Source organism: Schistocerca americana, chromosome X (assembly GCF_021461395.2).
Source record: "Schistocerca americana isolate TAMUIC-IGC-003095 chromosome X, iqSchAmer2.1, whole genome shotgun sequence".
Classification (NCBI taxonomy): Eukaryota; Metazoa; Arthropoda; class Insecta; order Orthoptera; family Acrididae; genus Schistocerca; species Schistocerca americana.
This window is the reverse complement of record NC_060130.1, coordinates 670,314,083-670,339,684: the sequence shown is the minus strand read 5'-3', so window position 1 is coordinate 670,339,684 and position 25,602 is coordinate 670,314,083. Positions and strand designations below refer to the sequence as shown.

The following is a 25,602-nucleotide window of genomic DNA, read 5'->3' as shown; positions in this document are numbered from 1 at the left end:
GAACATTTGGGGTTACACTCGTCTGGTATGAGACGTTCCCGAACCACACAATAACCCTGAGTTTGGTGTGGGGCGCGATGGGGTGGGTGGACTGTTGTGGCCTGTTTGGGGTTGTGTGCCACTGAGGGCTACAGCGGGACGAAGCCTCTCCGTCGTTTCTAGGTCCCTGGTTCCATACACAAAACACACACTTTAAAAAACATGTCTGGAGAATAGCTGTTACCTGAAACAACCGCCCCCACCCCCACATATATGGTCCAACGACAGCATACCATCCCTCCTACTTTTTATTTTTGCAAATTGTGAGTCGGCAAAATCTATAATAACCCCCGGCCCATCAGTTTTGCCTCTTTTCGCAATAAAATAAATAAAATTGAACAAGTGTCCCATCAAAACAAAAACCAATCTACAACTGCTTTGCGGTTTGTCTCACTTTCGTAGGCAACAAGCCAAGCCAAATAGGAGATCTGAAACAAAACAAAAAGTAAGAAAGCAATGAAGTAGCTTTCACACGTAGCGTTGATTTCTCAAATCAAGTCCCTCGACGCACAGATTGCCACGCACGATCTTTCGAACACCGCCACATATATAAATCCCTGGTCCGTTTCTTGGAAACCTTTAATGATTTCCTCTCCCAACAAGGGACTGATAACCACGCAATTTAGTCCCTTTAGTCTCCAAACCAACCAACCAAACATCTCTCAACCACAAACTCAACATGTATCATAATTACCGATGAGATTCTACTTATTGCCAATAGTCTTAATATTCATCGGATCCCTCATTTCTTCCGCCAGTTTCACAGCAGTGAAGCGAACGTGAGGAATGCGTGGTTCTGCACACCCATTACTGTCCATCATCTTCAAAATCAGGAGCAGAACTAGGGGCAGCAACTGCCTCCATTTTTCGCAATGCTACCAATAAATGGAAAGCTGATTACAAATCTCGCGCCGCGCATGCACCAAAGACAGAATTTTGTGTCTGATATAAGTCCAACATTAACATCCCTACAAATCAACGAGGTTATAATCGATTGAATGTAAGGCCAAACAAAGATTCTGTTCAAAATACGCACCAAAACGTGACGTCAGAGCACCCATGACGTCACGGGTCAAAGCAGACGGCTCGTATCGAACAATTCTCTAGCCCCGAGGGACGAAATGGAATCGTTATTCAAGAACTGTAGGCACGAGTCAAATTTCGTTCTTAAACTTCATACGAGCTCCTTACATGAGCGACCGGAATACATTCGTAAGAGCTGCAGATGATCCACGTATACTAAAAAGGACCAAAAAGATTAAAATTTGATGCGCATGCGCATTGTGCTAAAAATCGACGCTACACCTGAGAAGCTAGCGTGTGCCGTGTATGAATGTGTGTGAAAGTTCGTAGATGGAGTTGGTACACGTTAGGAATGTACGATTTCTTTACAAAGCGATACTAAAGTTGCACAGAGGATTACCAAAGGAACTGCAAATTATAGGAAATGGTTATGTCCGAGATGAATTCAAGAGACATAAAAGCTGTACTCCACATGAAACCGAATTGTTTATGTCCGAATGGACGGTAAGTTTGTCAATCAGCATTTCCAGTTTGAATTCAAATCCTATTCACATTGCAAATATCTGAATCCACATTTGTAGAAACCATATTATCCTCTGATCGACATAACGGAATCAAAAGGTTTTGCTCGTGTTTTATGGAAAATCGTGGTTATGAGTCGCAATACAAGTTAGCACCAATATTTGAACATTAGTTATTTAAAACTGTGGTATTTATCAGTAGCCTATGAATGCATGTCATGCTCTTTCAGGTTATGAAAAATATTTTTTGTAGTCTCAACTGCAACTAGACGTTCACAGTTTTCCTCAAGTAATTATAGTTATCCATATCTTCTGGGATGTTTTTCGTGTTCTGTTCTGCATCTCTTCTTTTTCATATAATGGAAAATTTTGATAGTGTGAATGAAATAAACTATAAATTTGTGATACATCTATCGACTGGAAGTAGTTGGCAAAAAAATTTGAGTTGTAAGTATACATATTGGCGGTTCTGGTAGTAGCTATTTGTCCTCCGTTCTGTCCAGTTTGTTAATCTACCTCGGAATGATTTACATTGTATTGGATTGGATTTTGTTCCTGGTTGGACATAAGAAATTAATGTTAAATTGATGTGATTTTAAGATGTGTTTGTGAGGCAGTTTTGAATGAACAGTTAATATGGATGGTACCAGTTTGTTTTCTAATAGCTCGCGTAAATTTCCAGAGTCAAGTAGTTTAATATTTTAGTACCTGTGTCGTAAGTAAAAGCTGAATTTACAGACATGCGCGTCTATCATCTTATCTTGACGCTGCCTTATGACACAAATATCTTGCACAGCTCAGAAACTCAAGCAGAAAATTTTAAGCTTCATTAATGCGAGCTAGACAATACTCAAAGTATTAGGAACATAGATTGTTGGGAAATATAACGTGAGATTGCTGCTGATATAGGCAATGTTGCCCAGTTTCTATAGTTTTTTTTTCCTCCTTTTTAATCGGTTTTTCTTAAGACAATATTAAATCCAATGTCCATAAATTAGAGTTAATTTAATATCATCATAACCAACATAAATAGCAAATACTTTTTTTATTATTTATCCCTCAGTGGATGTGAGAAGCTGATTGATGTACTAAGGAAAGTAAAAGCAGTAAACAGAAATTGAAATAACTAGATATTTAGTTGAAACAGAACATCAGTAGGTTACTTGAAACCGGGTTCCCGGGTTCGATTCCCGGCGGGGTCAGGGATTTTCTCTGCCTCGTGATGGCTGGGTGTGGTGTGCTGTCCTTAGGTTAGTTAGGTTTAAGTAGTTCTAAGTTCTAGGGGACTTATGACCACAGCAGTTGAGTCCCATAGTGCTCAGAGCCATTTGAACCATTTTTTTTTTACTTGAAAGTAAATTTAATGTGAGCCCAGTAATATTACTGATAAGAGGTTGCAAAGTTTTCCCCTGTAATATGAAATACTTGTGAACACAAAAGTACCTATGCAAAAATTGCAACACAGAGAAGTAATTGTCAAACTCAGATAACACTACCAGCAATAGGCCTAAGCAGCTAAAATGGCATAGAGATATCTATGTACAGCAATGTCCACTCTTGTATGACTAGAAATCAGAATTACATTGACCTCAAGAAAAGAAGTCAAATGAGCTGAAAATGTGAGAGAAAAGGCCCACTGCATAACGTAACTAACCCGTAGAGTAGAAAGCTAGCTGCAGCAGCTAAATTGCAGTAGTGTTTTAACACAGCACTATCTGAACATTCAAATATGTATTACCCCAATTGAAGGTGGGTGAAAGCCCAAAACACGTATTGACATAAATACAAACGCACAAAAAAGTGGTTGGTTGATGTATTTCTTAAAATAACTATAATTTTGTTCACGTGGACATGTTGAAGGAGCTGGCACCAACGTAAAGACACTGGACTTGCATTGGGGAGAAGGGGGGACTCAAATCTCCCATCCAGCTGTCCAGATTTGCATTTTCGTTGTTTCCATAAATCAGTTAAATGGCAAATATGAGTTCGTTCCACACGTCATGGCTAACTTCCTTTCCAACCTTGTCTTATATGAGCTTGTGCTCCATCTATAATGACCTCTTCGTTGACAGTCTGTTAAGCTCTATCCCTAATTCCCATTGTCACAATGGGCTGTATTGTTTCATCTGTAATATTAGCTTAGCACAGAAGCACTGGACCTGTTTTTGTCAACAGTTTGCTGGCATTATATCCAGACTGGAATCAGCTATATCACATTTCAGTATGTGTTCCAGTGATATCCATTTATATAAACCTTTAATGCTGGAAAAGATTACTCTGCCAGTTGTTTTCTTTCTCAGTTCAAAGGCTGGTTTGATGCAGTTCTCCACACAAGTCTGTCCAGTGCAAGTCTCTTCATCTCTGTTTAACTACCTGAACGTACTTACATGTATTCGAGCCTTAGTTTTCCTTTACAGTTTTTATCCTGCACTCATTCCTCAATTAACTGATTGACGATTCCTTGATACTTAACAGGCTGCATCTATCGACTGAACCTTTAAAGTAAAGTAGTCATGAATTTTAGTTTTCCCCAACTCAAATCGAAACCATCTCACTAGTTATCTAATCTACTCATCAGATGTTAAACATTTTTCTGTAGCACCACACATCAAGCAGTTCTATTCCTTTCATACCTGAACTGTACTGTTCACTTTTGTAGAAGGCTGCACTACAGAAAAATACCTTTACAAAAGACTTCTAATACAAATTTATGTTAAACATTAACAAATACATCATTTTTTGCAACACTTTTCTTTCTGCTGTTTTACTAGCATGAATTTTATATCATCATTACTTTGGCCACCACTAGCAATTTTGCTGCTCAAATAACAAAAATGATAATAAAACTGACCTGCCAGCATTTTTTTTCCCATCTCTAACCAAATTACAATGTCAGCGTTGCCTCGTGTTTTGACATTTCTAGACTTTCTCCTTTTGTCAGTAATATTCAGTATCTCTTGTGTTATACAATAATTTCTACTGGGCCATGTCTTTTATCTATTTCATCTCTTTAAGTTACTCATTCCCCTTCTATTGTGTTGACTTCACCATGATTCAGTCAATTATTGCCTAATACTCCCTCAGAAACTCTCAACATCTTGCTCTTTCAATTTAGCCAGGTCCCATACCTTAATTTCTTACCTTTCCTCATGTTATTCAGTTTTAATCTTCATTCTACAATCAACAAATTATGATCAGAATCCACATCTGCCACTGGAAATGTCTGAGGACTTGACATCTTTTTTCAGAATTCTTTTGTTATAGTTACATAATCCGTCTGAAGCTTTCTGGAATCTCCAGGTCTCGTCCACATATACTATCTTCTTTGATTATTCTTAAATCAAGTGTTAGCAATGAGGAAATTATAATATGTGAAAAATTTTAATGGACATCTTGCCTTTTCATTCGTTTCCCTACTATTAAATTCCACTCTTCCATCACAAAAGAATTATCGTTCTCTTAACTATATGAATAATTTTTTTTGTGGCATCAAGCATACTTTCAGTATCCCCATATCTCCGGAACTAGTAGGCATATAAAATTTGCATAGAGTGTCACTGCCAAGTAACGTATCTCAATGAATCATACACAGAAAAAACTGCTACAATAATTACCGAAGGTAGCTGAAAGTAATATACAGAGGGATGAACAAAAATGACACATTTATTCAGAGACAGTAATTAAACTAAAATCACCATGATTTATAGTGGTTCCCTTGATATTACAAAATGTAGGCCACAGTTCTTAATAGGGTGGGCCACACTTGTCACACTTTGTCGTTCTTCCAGTTTTCCAATGACTCTTTCCAGTATGAAATCATCAAAATGTTGTCTCTGGGCCCTTCTTTTAATAAGGAACATCTTTGCAGTGCACCATAATTGCTTGGAGAGTGATACATTCTTTTTTTTTTCCTCTTCCTTCAGTCCCACATTGGCACTGTAGTCGCGTTGACTTCAGACCATATGACATCCAACTTTTTGTGCATGACAGAGACCTCTGGCAACATATTCCCACATTTCTACTTCATTTCCATGAAGTACTTAACATGCTATGTTACTTTTATACATCTCTTCCTAATATATTGTGGAGCAGTGTATTTTGGCTGTGATAACATTTTTGCAGTGTTGGTGTTCTATTACTATTACTTGGCTTAAGGTATGTGTGATTGCCATGGACAGCATTCCATATTCTGTGGTGTGTTCCCATGCTGATTGTAAGATTGGTAAGGAGCACTTCTGGTAGGACATGCCATTCCTCACTGTCTGGAGTTGACAATGGCTGGATGGTGGTGTGTGCATGTGGATATGCTACAATATGTCTCCCCAATAAATGCCACACCTGTTCACTGTGATTAAAGTCGAGGAACAGGCAGGCAAGTCGATTTGCTGAATATCCTTTTGTTCCAAGAGATCCTCCACCTCTGCTCTTTTTATGTGATTATGCATTGTAATCCATAAAAATAGTCCAGACTGCATGCACCCCTGAAAGAATGCAGATGGGAAAGGAGCACAGCATCACAATAAGATTGACCGGTGAGTGAACCATATTAAATGATTTGCTTGTCATTACGCGCATTCAGCAAACCTCGCCATATGAAGACAGGCTATATCAAGAATCACAACTGAGATTGAATATGCTCCTGTTTGCATGCTACCCCACTCGTCATTCTCCCAGTCCCTTTGCAATGCCTGGTATTTTTAATGCTCCCCGTGCATGTAAAACAGTGCTGCGAGAAATACCAAACTACTGGGCTACATTTGTCACACTTCATCTTCCTTCCAGTTTTCTGATAATTCTTTCCGGTATGAAGTATTCAGAATGTTTGCTCTGGGTCCTTTTGTAATAATGAACACCATCATAGAGCACTGTAACTGCTTGCTGATTGACACACAATGTTTTCTTCTGTTCCTTCAACTGCTTGGTAGTGTTGAGCCAGCTCCATTTGCTGCCATAGTCATGTTGACCTCAGACCGTTTGACGTACAACTTTCTGTGTATGACAGAGACCTCTGGCATCATACTCTCACACTTCTACTCATTTCCATTGAGTAGTTACCATGTTGCCTTTATCTGTCTCATCCTAAAGATTTGCAGAGCAGTGTATTTTAGATGTGGTAACCTTTTTAGGGTCGACAGAAGCGTCCGATCCAACGCGTCGGCTTTGACCCGTGACGTAAGGGTGTTGTCGTGTGTGACGTCATGACGGCGCGGAGTTTGCTTTGAGTGTGGCTGTCTCCAGTTCTGTTTTATCTTATTTTATTTACTTTTCTGATCTGTTCGTTCTATCTCGTGAGATTTTTTTCTTTAAAAACACTTATTACTTATTTTAATTATCTGTTTCCTCGAATTTCTGTTTTAGTTTATTATATTTATCTTTCTGATCTGTTTGTTCTATCCCGTTAGATTTTTTTTTTAAGACAAAAAACACTAATCAGCTACTGAAGCATCTTTATCTTCTATGGGTTGCAGGGGTTACGACCCCTGGGGAGGTGGGTGGGTATTCATGCATGGCTGTCTTCACTTACACGTTGTAGCTACGCAAGGCGTCTAAATTTGTTTATATTTAGTTTGCCCCCCACCCAAAACACCCCATTTCCCGCACTTGTCCCGTTAGTGTCGTTAGGCTTCTTGTGGAAAGTGTGTGTGTGTTTTTGTTTCCGCCATATTTGTGACGTCATGGGTCAAAGCAGACGGGTGGGATCGGACACTTCCGTATTTCCCCTTTTTATTATGTTGTTGTTGCATTCTGTCACTTGGCCTAAGATAAACTGCCTAATTTATTTATTATTTTTATACTGTCAAGTTCAGAGGAACTGGAATTCCCATATAGATCTGCAACAGTTTTAAGAGATATGTTGTTTCACTAGTATCATGGCCCCTGCAGTTTCTTCGTCACTCACTTCTGTTTTAAGGTATTTGTTTTTGCAAGTTCACACTCTGTGGTCCAAATATAAATGAAAACAACTTACTTTGTATCTACCATTCCACACAGAATTATATTATTGTGAGAATGAATTAGTGAAATTAGTGGTTGCTACCTTTCTACAGTGCCGGTAATGGTTTATTGAAACTTCTTCCATTTGCTGTCATTAAGGTTCAGATACTTATTTCATTTATAGAAGGCATTTCACATGGTTTAGAATATGTATCAATGCATAATCTCTTCTTAATTGGACAAGTGAAACAAAAATTCAGTGTTAAAAACAAATCTCAGCTTTAACTTTGCATAGTGTGAAAAAGTAATCACTGAATAGCAATCATGTTGTGAGCAATAATGGAGAGGAACTGGCTGTTAACTATTGTATTGCTGTAGAACTTTTTTGGCCAGTCTAACAGTGTCCTGTGGTGGGAAATTCAAACTGTTGAATTTTTAGCAGTAAATGTCTTGCAGCATCTGCTACTGGAATTGGCTAAGCATCATGATTACACTTTCGTGCTTACTAAATTGTCTTTGTCTTTAGAGTCAACAGATACATAGTTCATTGCACACTTGACTGTAACTGAGTGAATTTACAGTGTAAGTATATTCCATGTTTGAGAGGTAACTACTCACACAACTCAGATGCAAATTCTGTTCTAAAATGGCGATTTAATTCAATAACAACAGTTCATAAGTGAAGCATTTTTAATGTTAGCAAATCAACAATTGTACAGCCAGTACCTATCTTTAAATATTTAATGGTAATAGTCATGTTGGTGTGAATGATAAATCTTCTACCATCACCACTCTCATTCTCACCAACATTACCAACTCTAGCCCACACATCAGGATGGTGGTACAACTACAAGTGCACAATTTTCCGTTTCATAAACTTGCAGCATGCTACGTATCAGCTGGCATCATTGCTCTTTTTTGCTATAATACACCAGCCATTAAATAGCATTAATGCTGTCACTCCTTTACCAACATTCTGGTGTTGCCTACAAAGGGCAACACGCTTCTATAAAGTGAATACAAACATCCTTATTGTATATGAATCACTGTATGCAAGTAAATAATTTTCCTTGTCATGGAAAAATTGAACACTGTATCACATTACGTAAATGTCAGTCTACTATCATTAGCTATTACCCTAAAACTAAAACTATTTTGTTCTCATGACACTGCCAAAGCAAAACAAAAGCATTACAAAATGTGTGTGAAGAAATGAACTTTTTCAACTTGGCAAAATACAGGGTGCCCACTCGAAAAAGGCCCCACAAACATGCGTAGCAATTCTGCTGAAAATGTAATTTGTGACGTTTGACGTGGCAACACTGTGCACTCTTAAACGTTGTTTGACAGAACGGTGTGTTTCCAAAAGTCCCTGTCACTGGGGCTCAGTGTTTAGTGACAATATATCACTATTTTGTCTAAGAATATGTGTTTCTTGTAGAACAATATTGCATAGGCAAATGTTTTTGTTTGTTGGGCCTCTTTAGTGTTTGTCACCCTGTATAATCTGTTACTGATCTGCAAACAGTAAACAATCGTTAATACCTGTAGCAAGCAACCAATGATCATGAAACGTGAGATGAATCAGTTAATAAACAGTTGTTATATGGCAAAAAGCTTCTACATATTTAGAGGTCTGAAACTGTAATCTCATTCAAAGCAGTCTTTGTCATGTTGCACATACTTTTACCCACTTGTCCACTGTTGGTCAAAAAACTTCTAGAGTAGTGTTTAGTTGGGCCACAACATTCTACAAAACACCTGCTTTTGACTTAAATTATATGTCATTTTACATCACTGGCAGCTTTGAAACACCAGAAAGCACACAGAATGTGATCAATAGAAGGTTGGCAAACCATGGAATTATTAAGTTTTCCCGAGAAAGTCTGGAGCAGATACAAATGATGGGCAGACGTTTAGGGCTTCATAACTTTAGCTACTGCAGAAGAAAATTAAATCAGTATGGGATTTCGTTAACAAAGATAGGGAAAGCAGCTTAACAGAATGTTGGTAGTATTTATATTAACAAGATTGGGAACATCACATAATAGAGTATTTATATGGCAAATACTATTAGTTGTTACTTTTTGTACATAGATAAGGAAACTGATTTAGGTACCTGAGGAGAAAAATCAAAGCAGTACAATGAGAAAACGAACTTTGAAATGAATACTCCAGATGTCTGAAGTCTTACACTTAGTCAAAATTTTCAGTTTGCATTCCTGAGGGTCCTCCAAAAGGCAGCTCACAGTGCAATCATATGTCCACCTTTAAGGAAATTGTACAACTTCACAAGATGCATGTCATATTCTACCTAACAGTCTGCTAAATCTTAAAAATTACACTGTGATGCTTTTGGCAATTTTTAGTGCATCATCATCACTGTGTAAGTCATTCTGCCATTTTGCAATGCGTGAGAATATGGGATGAAATTCTTTTGGTGGAGTTTACATTGTTTATTTTGACAGAATTGTGTGGCAGACTGGGAGTTTAACCTGGAGACTAGCTTTCAACATGCCAACCAATTAAACCACAGCAATACACCCACAGAAGTTAAAAGACTATCACTGACTATAATTGCTTCAGTTTGCATATATACCAGGGTTGCCACATGTTCTGGAATTCAGGGAATTTCAAACGTGTCAGGGAAATGAGGGAAATTTGAAGAAAAAAAACTGTAAAAATCTCATTTTTGTCTCAGTAGATGTAATGGTTTGTTTAATGTGATGTCATGCACCGTTGGTGGCTGGGTGCAGCTTAGTACGTGCACCACTTCCCTACTCTCTTATTCTAACTCCTTCTCCTATTTCTACCATTCCACCCAGCTTGCAATTAGTGCTGCCACCACTTCTTTCAGCTAGCTTAGCAGCTGCCGACGAGAGACAGGGAGGTGTGAGGAGTGGTTTGTTTGGATCTGATTCTCGGAGACAGTTGACACAGTGGCCAGAGACGGCAGTCATGTATGCACAAGTTGTCTCAGTGATTGTATGAATTTGTGTGTGTTGTCGTTCTCTGATGAAGGTTATGGCCAAAAATTTAGTTGTGAGAGTGTGATTATTTTCTGTGTGCCCGTCTGCGGCTCAGCAATCATCTTTACTGTGAGTAACAACCTATTCTCATTCGTACTGATTCTCAGAGTATTTGTGCAACTTACCTGTAGCATGAATTGATCACCATGGTCTATTTCATCAACATAATGTCTGTGACATGTGAATAGCTGGCCACATGAGTGGACTTTCATGACAGGCCAAAACCGCAGGTCATTCCTGCGGGTATCTCTAACAGACTGGGCCTGCCGATCTGAAGCCATTTGGTTCGCACTAATGTGCAGGCCCTGTCCGTCGGATCTAGTCTCATCAATTTGCCCGCAGTCTGTGTGTTTCTGTGTGTAGTATAATGCAGTGCATTTTCGTGGTTTATGCATGGACCCAGGACTGTGGTGCTCCTGGGCAGGCCAGAGGCCACAGGTGGTGAATTTCAGGAATTGTGACTCTCACATCACAAGTACATTGTGCAGTGTGGCATTTTATAGACATTCTGTTTATTCTAGTACATTCTGGCACTTTGAAAGTAGTTTATATATTAGAAAGTACGGATGATAAGAAGAAGAAAATTGGGTCAGTCACTGAGAGTTTTTATGCTGTGTACTTGTGTGTGTCTTGAAAGAAAAATCGCAAAATACCTGTAAAATAGTAGACATAACACAGTGGGTAATAACTGACAACAACGAACATAGTAGAACCAACATTTTATTGGCAGTCACCTAGTGTTGGTTTACACAGCTCTTCCAAGCCTTATGCATCTTTCAAGAGGCCTACTTTTTTCTGAGGTTATTTCTGAAATCAGTGAAGGTATTTTAAATCTGTCTTGCAGCTCCAACAAAATGCATATTTTTCATAAAATCAGTGGTCATAATGAAACATGATATATCATTTCTTTCTTGCTTTCTCCATCTTGAAAACAGTTCATTACGAAAGAACTTGATATAAGTACTTAATATTTTTGCTCACACGTTTGGAAATAAAGAAGTCCTTATATTCTTTTGTCAATTTATATCTTTAGTTACTCTTGATCTCAAAATTTGTCAGGGAATAATGCTAATACTTGTTCGGAAATCAGGGAAAAATCAGGGAATTTCACTTGGGTAAACTTGCGGCAACCCTGATATGCAAGGTGATTATAATTAAACTTTCAAAACGCTGTATAAATAACACCACTGGTCTGAATGACGTCAAATTGCAGCTGAATATCATCAGAGGAGGAGGAAAATGTATGGCAGAAGAAAAAATAGTGTGAAAATTGATCAATAGATGGCACTGTATGTGTCAGAATATGTAAATGAAAACACCTGTCATGCGCATTGGTATAAACACATCGGGTACACAGCTTTTCCTCCTTTAGCATCTGCGCGATGTTTGCCATGACTGCCTCGATGCAGGATTGCGCTCTGCTTGTAAAGATGTATTATAAGAATGATGACTGTGTACAAGTCGCTCTGCAGAAGTTCCGGACACTGAAGGGTTTCAAAAACAGCGTTGGTCCAGTGACTGCCATGGGTTGGGAGAAAATGATTCAGAAATTAGAAAAGACGGCTTCTTTTGGTGCACAACCTGGTAAAGGGAGGAAACAAATTGATTTGATGTCAGTGGAAGTAGCAGCCACAGCAATGCAGGAGGAGACTGGTGTGGTGTGCGAACGTGTAGTGCACGAAAAATTGCCTGAACATTGGACATACCCACGAGCACAGTGTGTAAAATCATACAAAACACGCTTCTTTGCTATCCATTCAAAATTACACATGTGCACGAGTTGCTTCCTGTTAACCTGCCAGCTAGAGATACCTTAGGTATAGAATTTCTTGCTCGCATGGAAGTGGACAATGATTGGCCATGGAAGATTTTGCAGACAAACAAAGCCCACTTCCATCTGATAGGGCATGTCAATACACAGAATTGTCGAATATGGGCAATGGAAAATCCACCTGCAAATCAACCAGTACCACTTGAACCATTAATATTACTTCATGACTGATGTATTATAGTAAAATAGAGCAATGTTGCCAGCTGACATGTAGCATGCCACACTCTCATGAAATGGAAAATGGTGCAGCACTTGTAGTTGTACCACTATATTGAGTTGTGTGTTTGAGATGGTGGTGTTGGTGAGGATGAGAGTGGTGGTGATATCAGATTTATCAATCACACAAACATGATTATCATAATTACATATTTAAAAGTAGATACCGGCTGTACAATTGTAAATTTGTTCACCTTAAATATGCTTCACTTGTGAACTGTAATTATTAATTTAAATCACATTTTAGAAGAGAATTTTTATCTGAGTTGTATGAGTAGTTAGCTCTGAAACATGTGTACTTACATGGTGGTTTTGCTTAGTTACGGTCAAGTGTGCAATGAAGAACTGTGTGTTGTTGAAAAACAAAGTTACAATTTCATTTAGTAAGCGTGAAAGTGTAATGGAGATGCTTAGCCAACTCCATTGGTAGATGCTGCAAGACACAAATTTTGCATTACAGTGTGCTTTGCTGTAAAAAGAGTGAGTGTGTGTGTGTGTGCGTGTGTGTGTGTGTGTGGTGTGTGTGTGTGTGTGTGTGTGTGCGCGCGCGCGCATTCCCAGAAGAGTTAGTTCATCTTGTGTATATCTTGCAGATAGACTATGAAGATAAAATTAGAGAGATTTGAGCCCACTCATAGGCTTACCAAGTGAGTGTTGTTCCCATGAGCTACTTATGAGTAGAACAGGTAAAGGGGAAAGTGGCACTAGTACATAAAGTACCCTTTGTCACAACTTGGACACTATGATTAAGATTCCTGTAGCTATCTAAATACACCCATAACACACAACAGCTCTGATTCTGACACATGTTCTTGGGGGGAAGGGGGCAGCATGGACATCCTCCACTTGACCTACTAACTTGTTCCTTGCGCTACCCTCGAAATATTAGAAATTTACATTCTTGTAATCATAGTTCAGAACTGAAAAGCCACACAAAATTAACAAAAGTAAAACGTTTAGTTTCCTCTTCGGCAAACCCTGACAAGCAGGGAAGGGGCAGCTCATTTAGTCTTTCAACAGTTTGAATTTCCCACCACAGGGCACTGTTAGACTGGCCAACAGGCTAAAATAAAGTTCCACAACAATGCAGTAACTGACAATCTATTCCTTTCCATTCACTTGTGAATTATTGTCCACAACATGAAAGAATGCTATTCAGTGATCACTTTTTCATGTTGTGCAAAGTTAAAGCTGAGATTTGTTTTTAACACTGCCTTTTGGATACTTAACATTGATTGAGATCAGTGAGTGCCATTCACCCAGTTAAGAAGAAATAATGCATTGAAATATATTGTAAACCATGTGAAATGCCTTCTTTGTTTGAACAGTAATGGCAACAACTGGGAGAAGTTCCAGCAAAACAATACCAGACAGTTCAAATTTAGCCATCGCTAATTTAAATAATAAATTCCTGCAATAGTATAACACTGTGTGGCATGTTAGGTAGAAAGTAAATTGTTTTCATTTACATTTGGATCACAGAGAGTGAACTTGCAAAGTGTGGAAGAAACTACAAAGGCCATGATACCAGTAAGACGGATCATATCTCTTGAAACACTTGCAGATCTATGTGGGAATCACAATTCTGCCGAATTTGATGACTTAAAAACAATAAATAAATAAGGCAGTTAATCTTGAGCCAAGTGATAGTGCAACGACAACAAAAACAACATAATAACCCCACCCCCACCCAAGGGGCTCACCACTGTTAGGTACGTTCGTGCTTGGCTACCACAGGGCCCCAGCCTTTGCAGCACCTTTTCCCTTCCGTGCTGTGTGACTATCATCCTGCTATTCTTTTCCCCTCCCTTAGGCAACATGTCTGGGATATTTTTGGGAATGTATTCTGAATTTTCAGTAACCTGACACCAGAAGATCCCCTCCACTATCTTTTCTTCTCTCTCTCTCTCTCTCTCTCTCTCTCTCTCTCTCTCTCTCTCTCTCTTTATTCTCCTTCTCCAATCCTTCCTCCGCTTCAGTGTTTGAGGTTCCTCTTTGTTTCTTCTTCCATATTGTGCACTCCTGAAGGCCGGCCCATGTATTTGGCCTGTAACAGGTGACTGGTTAATGCGTAATTCCCAGCCCTGCATCAACAGGTAAGGTTTGCACGTACCCCCTGGTACAGGCCAGGCCAGGCCCAGGCAGGGGTGATTGCCTGAGCTGTTACCTTCCCAGATTACCAGTTGGTACCTCTGACAGGAGTTTGGGAGATGTGAAGGAAGGTGCATGCCATCAGGGATGCTGGTGATCATTCTCTCACTATGGGCATATCTTCTTCATCTCATCCTCCGTCTGTTAAATGTTAACAAAATGGGGCTAAAGATTCAAAGACTCTACCAGCTGTATCTTGGTTCCTTGTGGTTTCACATTCTGAAGATGGTCAGTCGTTTGCTACGGTTAATCCGTATATTATTCAGAAATGTGTTGATGCAATTGCAGGCCCTGTGAAATCTTGCTCTTATTTATACAATGTCACTTCGCTTTTGAAGACTAATTCTGATTCTCAAGTTTAACAACTGTTTGCAGCTTTGCTCCTCCATGGCTGTCCTATTCGTGGTGAGGCCCATCGAACACCGAGTTCTTTGCATGGTGTTATTTACACTAGGGTGCTCGATTGTCTGACCAAGACAGAAATCCAAATTTACTTCTCTGGTAAGGGAATCACTGTAGTCCACTGGGTGATAAAAAAGGTTGATGAATCTGTAGTGGCTGCACACACTCTTATTTTCATGGTTTGATAGAGTAGTTCTTCCATCAATGATTAAAGCAGGCTTTGAAGTCATCACGATCCGACCATACATTCCGAACCCGAAGCGTTGCTACCAGTGTCAACATTACAACCACACTTAAATGTCCAGTCGAAAACTGGCCAAATGTGTTACTTGTTCTAGGGATGCTCACAAGAGCAATTGCCCACATCCTTTTCCCCACTGTGTCAACTGCAGTGGTGACCATGGAGCTTCATCTCAAGAATGTCCTACTTGAACAGGGCATCCGGGAGATCTGGGTGAAGGAAAAAGTGCCTTGTCCTGTCACTGTCAAGTTACTGGCTAGCACTTACAGTACCGTTCTTCCTACACCTTGCTCCACAAAGGACACACCACACAGACTTCTGACTTTAGATTCAGCGCCGCAATTGTAAAATCACCCAATGTCATGACAGCATCCCCGTCTCCTCCTTTAACTGTGCAACAAACCACCAAATTTTCGCCTCCGGCAGTGAAATCACCTGCTACACAACCGGCTGGCCGGAAAGGACAGAAGGAATACTCCCGCGAAGACTTTCTACATTCCTCCAGCCAACAGACACCTGAGTCTTCATCTGCCAACCGCAGATACTCCAAGAAATCAGACGAAGGCAAATGGTCTTCTCCTTCGCCAACTTGGAGAGTGTCTTCAACGGTGTTGCTGTGGATACTCTCACCCGGCTGTCCTCCATTTAGCCGGTGCGCACCGCCAACTGTTTTTCTATCCTGGAATCCACAGACTGACGAGGGAGAATGCTGATGCATCTGTAGATGTCATGGAGCAAGGTCCTCCAGCTTCTGTGCTGTAGCAGTGAGTCTTTGAAGGCAGCCACCAAGGTGACACTTCATTTTTTCCCTCCCCATTGTGACACTCTTCCAATGGAACATTTGTGGCATTAGATCCAACAAGGAGGAATTACAGTTGCTCTTGGAATCGTGCCATCCACTTGTTTTCGGCCTCTCACATTTCTTTCAAGTCCACTTTGACCTCCACACCACCTATCCCGAAGGTGGTATCCCTTCTCTCCTGCTCATCCAGGATGAAGCTCATAGCCAGACTATCTCACTGAACACCCGGCTGCAAGCTGCTGGATTTTCCTTTCTCGCTTCACCTTTCCTCTTTGTACTGTCTACACCCATCTGTCAATCAATGTCACCAGGGCAGACTTTCTCCAGCTTATTGGGCAACTCCCTCACCCCTTTTGTTGCTTGTTGACTTTAATGTGCACCATCCCCTTTCGGGCTCTCCCAGAATCTGTCAGTGTGTGCACTCTTGGCTGACCTTCTCAATCAACTCAACCTCATCTGCCTTAACACTGGAGCACCCACATTACTTTCAGACTCAACACAAACCTATTCCCATTTGGACTCCCGTGCTCTCCACATTTTTAACCATCATCCTACAATGGCGAACTGCATTTCTTATAAACAGTTTCCTGCACATTGTCATCACATTCTTTGGGATAGCAAAAAAGCTAGCTGGATTTCATGTACTAGTTCTTTTTAACAGTTCCACTCCCTCTTCCGTCATGTAGACCAACCTCCAATAGCTCTTTGAGAGCAAGCTCCATTCCTCAATTTCCATTCTGACCATAGCAAATGATGTCATTGTCGACACGATTGCCATCTCCAACACTTTAGGCCACTATTTTGCCAAGATTTTGAGCTTCACTCTCCATTACCCTGCCTTCCTCCATCGCAGATGAGTGGAGGCGGCTCAGGTGATACCCTTCTCCTCTCAAATTCATGAATGCTACAGTGCTGCTTTTACTATGTAGGAGCCAGATCATGCTCTCACTTCCTCCCAGTCTTCTGCCCCAGGGCCGGACAATGTTAACATTCAGATGTTGCAGCACCTTTCTCTTGTGGGCAAGCACTTTCTCCTTCATGCGTACAAATGCATCTGGGCGGATGGCACGTTGCCCAGAAGCTGATGTGAAGCCAGTCATACCCATACATAAGCCCAGTAAGGACAAACACCTTCCATCTAGCTACCACCCCATTTCTCTCACCAGCTGTGTTTGGAAGGTGGTGGAACATATGATTCATGCCTAGCTGGTATGGTGACTAGAGCCTCGCAGTTTATAACCACTACACAGTGTGGATTTCAAGCAGGCTGTTCTGCAGTTGACAATCTCATCACTTGGTCAACCCATGTCAGTGTCAACAAAACTGGGAGGGGGGGAGGGAGCAGGAGAGCAGGGAGGGAATCAGTATGGAAGATGTACCTTAATACCCAGTAGATGCTGTCATCAGTGCATATAAGCAAAGGAACGGTAATATTTGGAGTGTCTAAAATTCGGTTTATGGTTTTCAGTCGCCCTTACCATTATATTTAGTGCTGTGAAACAGTTTATACTATTCGGTAAGTTGCCTCAAACATTATACCGTATCTCAGGAAAGATGGTGCCTTTAAGTAGTATCAATCTAAGTTATTTGCATTGATATACGTCAGATCAGTATTATAATGCAATAGCTTAATGTACTTAATTTATTACTGATGTAGTTTGTAGGCGTTCCACTTTAAATTTTCCTGAATTCGTGTCCCAAGGAAGGTGGTTTATTAAACAGATTTATAGAGAAGTGTGCTACATGTTTTTTTGTAAGTGGTAGAGGTATTCATTTTACAAGAAGATTGTTTGTGGAGAATGTGCAGATGCATGTGTGTGGTGTATGTATGCACACGCATGTGTGTCTATTGTTGACGAAGACCTTAATGGCTGAATGCTTTAATTGTGAGAGTCTTTCTGTTGTGCCTATCTGCGACTCAACATCTTCGCTATATGGTGAGTAGCAACTTTCCATCTCATATATTGTTACTTACCCTTTGTGATTTTGTATTATTTGCTCTGTGGGCCTTCGCCTAGTCACGAATCAACCCCCTAATAACTATACATTCCCTCCCAATCCCCAAAATGTGCTATCCTTCTCAAGGAAAGTAAAATCCAGGAAAGCTCATAAATAATGACTGTTTGTATCCAGTCTAAATGATATCAACTTTTGGCACTATTGTGGCCAGGTCGTCAGCAGTATGTGGCGTACTTACTTCCTTGATGTTGACATCCAGTAGTCACATAAATAAACCTGTTTTGTGGTTCCTGCACTTGGCACCTTGTTAGGGAACCCCTTCCCACATCCGGCTGGAGAAATAGTATCCTTCACTGGTAACAGGACTCCCTCTCGGAAACACTTTCCCCAGAAATCCTAAATACAGAGACATGACACCAGCCAGTGGCTGAAGGATCCATGGACTGAGTGTCCCAGGATGGCTCTGCTCTTCTTCCATTCCTACACCTGAAGTGAATAAGCCCTCATAAGAATTTCATCGTCAAAAGTTGTGAAAGAAAAGAATAATAATCTCAGGAGGAAGTTGATCCAGTGGCACAGAGGCATCAAATCCCCCATGTTGTCCCAAGAAACCTTCAACATGATGATCCAATGGAACTGCAATGGATATTACTGTCACCTGTAAAAACTGCAACAGCTAATTTCTTCTTCTTGTTCAATCTGTGTCGCTCTCAAGAAATGCAATTCGCTGATCATTCTTCCACTCCTATCATGCGTTCTGTTGGAACTGTTCTGGCTGCAAGAGAGCATCTGGAGGATGGAGGGGCCTTTATACAGGTTTGTTAAAGTATTGTCAGAGAGCGGATTTCCCACTGCAACACATTGGAAGCAAAAATAGTGTGAGTGCAAACCACCCCAGCAATCGCTATTTGTAACATTTATTTACTTTGAATCTGGACACTTATTTACCTTCGGGTGACTACCTTAATCCAAAACACTCTCTCTCCTTTTTCTTACTTGGGGATATGAGCATGCACCACCTCCTGTGGGGAAGCACCACTTCATTTGCCCTTCTGATTAAGAAGTGCCTTTCTGATCTTGATTTCTGTGTCCCGAATTATGGTACTCCTACCAATTTATGTGCCACCCACAGCACATCATCTGCTATCAACCTTAAGATCTCTTCCACAAATCTGATGGCTTTGATATAATGGTCTCTGCATGATGATCTCTGACAGTGACCACTTTCTGGCTCTTCGGAGAGCCCACTTGTAGTTGTATACCTCTGCTGCCACCTTAGTACCCTCTGTCAGATTGCATTGAAGAAGCTGTGGGAGATGTCTACAGTGCAGTTGCCCACACTCCTTGGACTGCTATATGCCCTTTCTATGGGCCCACTCTGCAGTTGACAGGTGTCATGGTGAACTGAACACATTGCAACTACTATTCACTATCATCATAGGTCCTACCAATGTCCCTAGTGAAATCCCTCACAGACCACACTCACTGCTTCATTCTAAGACTCACCATCTAATTAAACTCAATAAGAAGGAATACTGGGGAAATGTGTTTATGTCTTCATCCTAGGTTTGGGCTAAGCTCTGTAGTCTCCTGGCCCACTAAAAACCAACAACTGTTCTGTCTCTTTCTTCATGGTGGTATTTTTACTGATGCAGGGGTTCATGTTGAGCACTTGTGATCCACTTTACAACAGCATTGGTGTCATCTTCTAACCTCACAACCTCCAAACGCACAAACTGAAAGTTGAATACATGTACCTACCCTTCAAACACCCCCCCCCCCTTTCCCCCCAAAAAATCACTCAAAATTATATAATGAATCTTTCACTGCCTGGGAACTGCTTCAGGCTCTTGATCACTCTGACCACATGATACAACCCCTAGACCCTGATTTGATTCATAACATGACGACCCAACATCTGAAAGTTACTCAAAGATTCATCTACTCAGAATCTTCAACCATTTATGGCTAGAAGGTATTTTCTCTTCGCAGTGGTGGAATACTACAGTCATCCCAATCCATAAGACTGGCAAAAACACGATGTTTATCGACAGCTACTGACCTATTAGGCTCATCAACATGCTCTGTAAAACTACTTGAAAGGGTCACAGCCTAACGACTGTGCTAGGTTCTCAGGTCATAGACCATTTTGTTCCCCCTATCAGTGTGGTTTCTGGGATGGACAGTCCACAACCAAACATCTGCATAGGTTGGTAACAGCAGTCTTAACAGGCTTTTACTTAATGGCAGCACCTCATTGTAGTCTTCTTTGACCTACATAAGGCGTACAACAGTGCTTGGTGCCATCACATTTTACCAACCCTCCATGACTGGGGCATTCAAGGCTCCCTACAAATCTGGTTGTTTTAGTACATCGCTCAGGTACCCATGAGTCCAAGAGAACAGCATTCCGGATGGCTCCATGCTGAGTCTTACCACTCTTACTCATCAGAATCAATGGGCTAGTGAGCAAAAGGAATGCTCCTGTGCTGTATGTTGACTGATGTCAGTAGCTGGGCAGCCAATCCATACAGTCAGTCATCTACAAAAAAGTAACACATTAATAATTTTATTTACACTATGTATGCTCAATAATTGAATTGTGTATGACTTTGAATGCTGTAGGTTCTTCTTCAGTGCTGAGTTATATGAAGATAGTAATCTTATTGACAGAACCAAATGCCCTAGAATGATTATTCACTTATATAAGTGTTTGAATATTAGTAATGCTTCTTAGTTTCGGGATAATGTATATAAATTGCCCTCATTGCAGCCTTCTGTACTGATGTTGATAAGTCCATTTAGAGGTCATGTGAATTTGTGTCTTCTGGTGACATGTACGCTTGGTGGCCCTCTTCGGAGACAGAGTGATGGGAGGGCAGCTTCGTCCAATGGCACTCTGAGATTTAAAAGTGGCATCTCTTGCGTAGTTGTGAGTGTTGCACTGGGTGCATTTGACATAGATGGCGTCGTTACTGTGTCAACATTTTTTTTTCTCTTTGGGATAGCGTCCAATCGGTAGTCTTTGCTGTACACCAACTCATAGGAGCCTTTGCACTGCATCCATTTTCCCCATAACTTCAAATTCTCCCCCACAAAAACGCGGCTCGTGCAGTTCCCCAATCTGATGGGGCCGATGACCTCATTGTTTGGTCCCCTCCTCCAAATCAATCAACCAGCCAAAATACACTGTCCACACTTCAATCTGTTTATAAAATTGATAAATGCAACTGTGAACATTTAGTCTCAAAGTTCGCGAACCTGAGGCCCCATTCACTACCACTGTACTGAAGTGTCATTTCATGACCCAATCTGCTTATATTGACTGGAACATTTAAAAGGCTGCCACCCTGTGGTCCATTTGTTGCTTTGGAGGCAGCTTGTGGATATGTACGTCACAGAGTGACTGAAAGTCACTGCATAGAAAGTAGCACAAGCAGCTTCAAACTTATGGCTCTCATTGCATGTCTCAAATTGCACAGCTGAAATCATCTTGGCTGCCACATTGTAATTACACCTTTAAACAGAGGTTTTAGGTTTGTCATTTTCAGTTTGTGTGGATATTTGCCACTAGATGCTGATCAGTTGTGAAGTCTGTATAAGGGGGCTTGTCAGCTGCAGACTTCTCAGATATGTTTACAAAGGAAACTTTGTTTTGTATATATATATATATAATATGTGTGTGTGTGTGTGTGCAACCTTGTTGCTGTTAGCTAAACGTTTCCTGTATAAATCACTCAGATGCCCTTACTAAAGTTTTTCAGCACATTCATCTTCTTGTAGTAATAAAACTTGGAGCATAGAATTTGTAATTCATATTCTGTTGGTACTTGACGATGGCTGTATCAAAATATGTAAGACAGACAATCACTGTAATCTAACTAAAAAACATTTATTCATTTACAAATACATAATCTGGAATCTTATCAGCACCAGAAGAAACTTTCTAATTTAGTTCTCCAATAACCCTCCTCTCACCATTTCCTAGACGGAGCGAGGTGGCGCAGTGGTTAGACACTGGACTCACATTCGGGAGGACGACGGTTCAATCCCGCATCCGGCCATCCTGATTTAGGTTTTCCGTGATTTCCCTAAATCGGTCCAGGCAAATGCCGGGATGGTTCCTTTGAAAGGGCACAGCCGACTTCCTTCCCAATTCTTCCCTAATCCGATGAGACCGACGACTTCGCTGTCTGGTCTCCTTCCCCAAAACAACCCAACCCAACCATTTCCTAATCGTGTGGCGATACAAAAAGTGTGTTTCATTTAAAGTGCTTTTTCTCTCCATCCTGCAATGCCGTTACTGAGATGTTAAATAAATCACAATTGTATATTAAGGTTGTGTGACTGTGCCCACATGGTTGTGCTGTTGCACGTGTGTACCAGAGAGAGAGAGAGAGAGAGAGAGAGAGAGAGAGAGAGAGAGAGAGAGAGACAGACACTTAATGCAGGCCTTCTCTTTTTTATTGCAGAAATATGCTGTCTCCCTTGCTGAACAGTTGAAACTAAAAGGAGTTAATATGAAACAGTTCGGTGCGCAGTTGGATGAGGACCGCATCGAGCAGATGAGAGATGACCAGCTATACCAGTTGTATGAGCTAATGGTTGCTGCGAAAGGAGAAAATGCAGTTGAGCATCAATAAGTTGACTGCCTAGCATTGATATGGTTGTGATTATAAAGATTTGAACTGCTGGAGGTATACCACAAATAATATAAACCAACAGGTTTAGCCCGCATCTCGTGGTCGTGCGGTAGCGTTCTCGCTTCCCACGCCCGGGTTCCCGGGTTCGATTCCCGGCGGGGTCAGGGATTTTCTCTGCCTCATGATGGCTGGGTGTTGTGTGTTGTCCTTAGGTTAGTTAGGTTTAAGTAGTTCTAAGTTCTAGGGGACTTATGACCACAGCAGTTGAGTCCCATAGTGCTCAGAGCCAACAGGTTTAGAGATCCCCCTCACATCAGTGTTCAATGTTATGCTAACATGAGTACAACTGTAGTGAATACTTGAAATGTTTGTTTTGATCTATCTGTTATCTCAAAGGAGATCAGAATCCCTTTGCTATGAATATTACAGGGAAGACAGGGCCTGTTCCAGAAATTTTGACATGGAATAGTGTTTGCTGACAAAGAAAAGTGTGCCTTTGTTTTCAAATTCCTATATAGTTGTTATTTATGCAATCATTGTTATCTGCTTAAAATAATAAATTTTATGAAACAGTAAAGTTTTTTATCTTCCTCCTCATCACCACCACAGGACAATCTAGTTTGTCATACTCGGTCACGTCAGAAGGTCATTTTGAGCAATTACTCTGTACACATTGTCACTTCACAGCAAGAACAGCTGTCACTGTGTAAAGCTGCCCATCAATTTGAAGTACACCACAGTGACTTCATTTCAAACTTCCAAAAGCAATCACGAGGCACGAAACAGTGAAGCTCTGCCTTGTAGTGGTTGCCCACTGTCAACATCAGCTGATAACTGCTACCTACTAATTATGTCTTATAGGTATCCCAAAGACATACAACAGAATTATACAGTGTTTTTGTGGAACAAATTAGAGGCTTCGTCTATCCAGACAGTATGCAGTTACCTCCACACCATCAGCTTGTCCTATAGTCATCCATTACAAACACACACAAACACTCCATCATCTCTCTCTTACCCCTAGTCTGGTTCCATTGCACAAAAAAGTGTGTTATGTAATTTGGAATCCATAGGATAAACGGAAACCTTGCCTCTAGGCCCCTACATTTGGAAGAAACAAAAGCACAAAAGAAATCCCATTTATTTTTTATCTCAAAATGCTACCCTGAAGTAACTTTGTTGCTTTAACTTTAGTAATTCAGTCTATATAATTTAATGTGGGGCCATTGGCTACTAATTTTCTGAAGATGTTTGCGTCTGCCGAGTGAAACGTGTAAATAAGAGAAAATTTTGTGTGTCTTGTGGATGCTCCACAATTTTACTTTCTGCACACGCAGTTCCCCCTGCAGGTGATGCCTGTGATTAGTATAACATTTCTACATGCAGTAATTGAGGCAAATATAATGAAAAAAACTAAATTTTCTTTTACAAATCCGAATTATTTCATAGTCCTTTTTATACTCCGGAAACTTGAGGTGATACTTGGACACAACCTGAAGCATATAGTGCTTCTGTTTCTCATTCTTTATGAATAACTGACTGCAGACCTCCATGAGCTTGGCACCTCTCATCGTCAGAACATTTGTAGCTTTCAGCTTGACTAAATGTAGAATGTCGATGAAATACATTTTCGCAACGTTGTGAATAACCTGTCTCGAGTAACTCAGCTGGTGTAAAATGTTTGTTCCATTGTGAACAAATAATTCAATCCCATTATTGATGATTTCGGGGATATGATTGATTTCTGCATGGGCACTTTTAATGCTTTTGTTTGATTTCACTTCATGAGTCAGTCCATTGACCATTTTCATGTTGGAAGACTGGTTAAGATCAAAGAATTCAATGGCAAGAGATTCAGGAAACAGTTACGATAAACGAAATACATACACAGTGCTTTGACTGCACACACCAAAATAAACACACAAATAAAATACAGTTATCAGTAACTACACTTACTTCATGTTATGATAATTAAAATTCGTCATGGAACAGAAACATTTTCAAGCAATAAATGCTTTTCGTCATCAACCTTGTGCAAAGGATAGCCCCTGGAGACTAAGAAGATACCCACAACATCGTGTGTCGCCGAGAAAGACTGCAATTGACTATTAAAATTCCCTGTAATCCTCTATAGAAAATTGTTCACTCAAAGTAAATTGAAGAAAATAGAGTATTTGAGTCTTGATCTAAGTGTTCAGTGACTTCTCACTACTGAATACTAGTTTAGAAGTAATAAATGATTACATACAGAATTTCTTTTTTAAAAAAATTATTGTAGTGAGATGTGGTTCTACAACCAATCCCTTCCTTTAAAAAAAAAATCCCCAACTTTAGAATGTTTTCACATATGTGATGGCTACAGTACAGGGTTATTACAAATGACTGAAGCGATTTCACAGCTCTACAATAACTTTATTATTTGAGATATTTTCACAATGCTTTGCACACACGTACAAAAACTCAAAAAGTTTTTTTAGGCATTCACAAATGTTCGATATGTGCCCCTTTAGTGATCCGGCAGACATCAAGCCGATAATAAAGTTCCTCCCACACTCGGCGCAGCATGTCCCCATCAATGAGTTCAAAAGCATCGTTGATGCGAGCTCGCAGTTCTGGCACGTTTCTTGGTTGAGGAGATTTAAACATTGAATCTTTCACATAACCCCACAGAAAGAAATCGCATGGGGTTAAGTCGGGAGAGCGTGGAGGCCATGACATGAATTGCTGATCATGATCTCCACCACGACCAATCCATCGGTTTTCCAATCTCCTGTTTAAGAAATGCCGAACATCGTGATGGAAGTGCGGTGG

General features: G+C 40.4%; 1 protein-coding gene across 1 annotated transcript; it reads left to right on the top strand.

Annotated features, from left to right (window-relative positions):
* The first annotated feature begins 1,156 nt into the window (after positions 1-1,156).
* LOC124555406 (succinate dehydrogenase assembly factor 3, mitochondrial) lies at positions 1,157-23,368 on the top strand. Its single transcript, XM_047129303.1, has 2 exons — positions 1,157-1,566; positions 22,621-23,368. The coding sequence occupies exons 1-2, from the start codon at positions 1,393-1,395 to the stop codon at positions 22,789-22,791; spliced, it is 345 nt and encodes a 114-aa protein (XP_046985259.1). The 5' UTR covers positions 1,157-1,392; the 3' UTR covers positions 22,792-23,368.
* Positions 23,369-25,602: the final 2,234 nt, after the last annotated feature.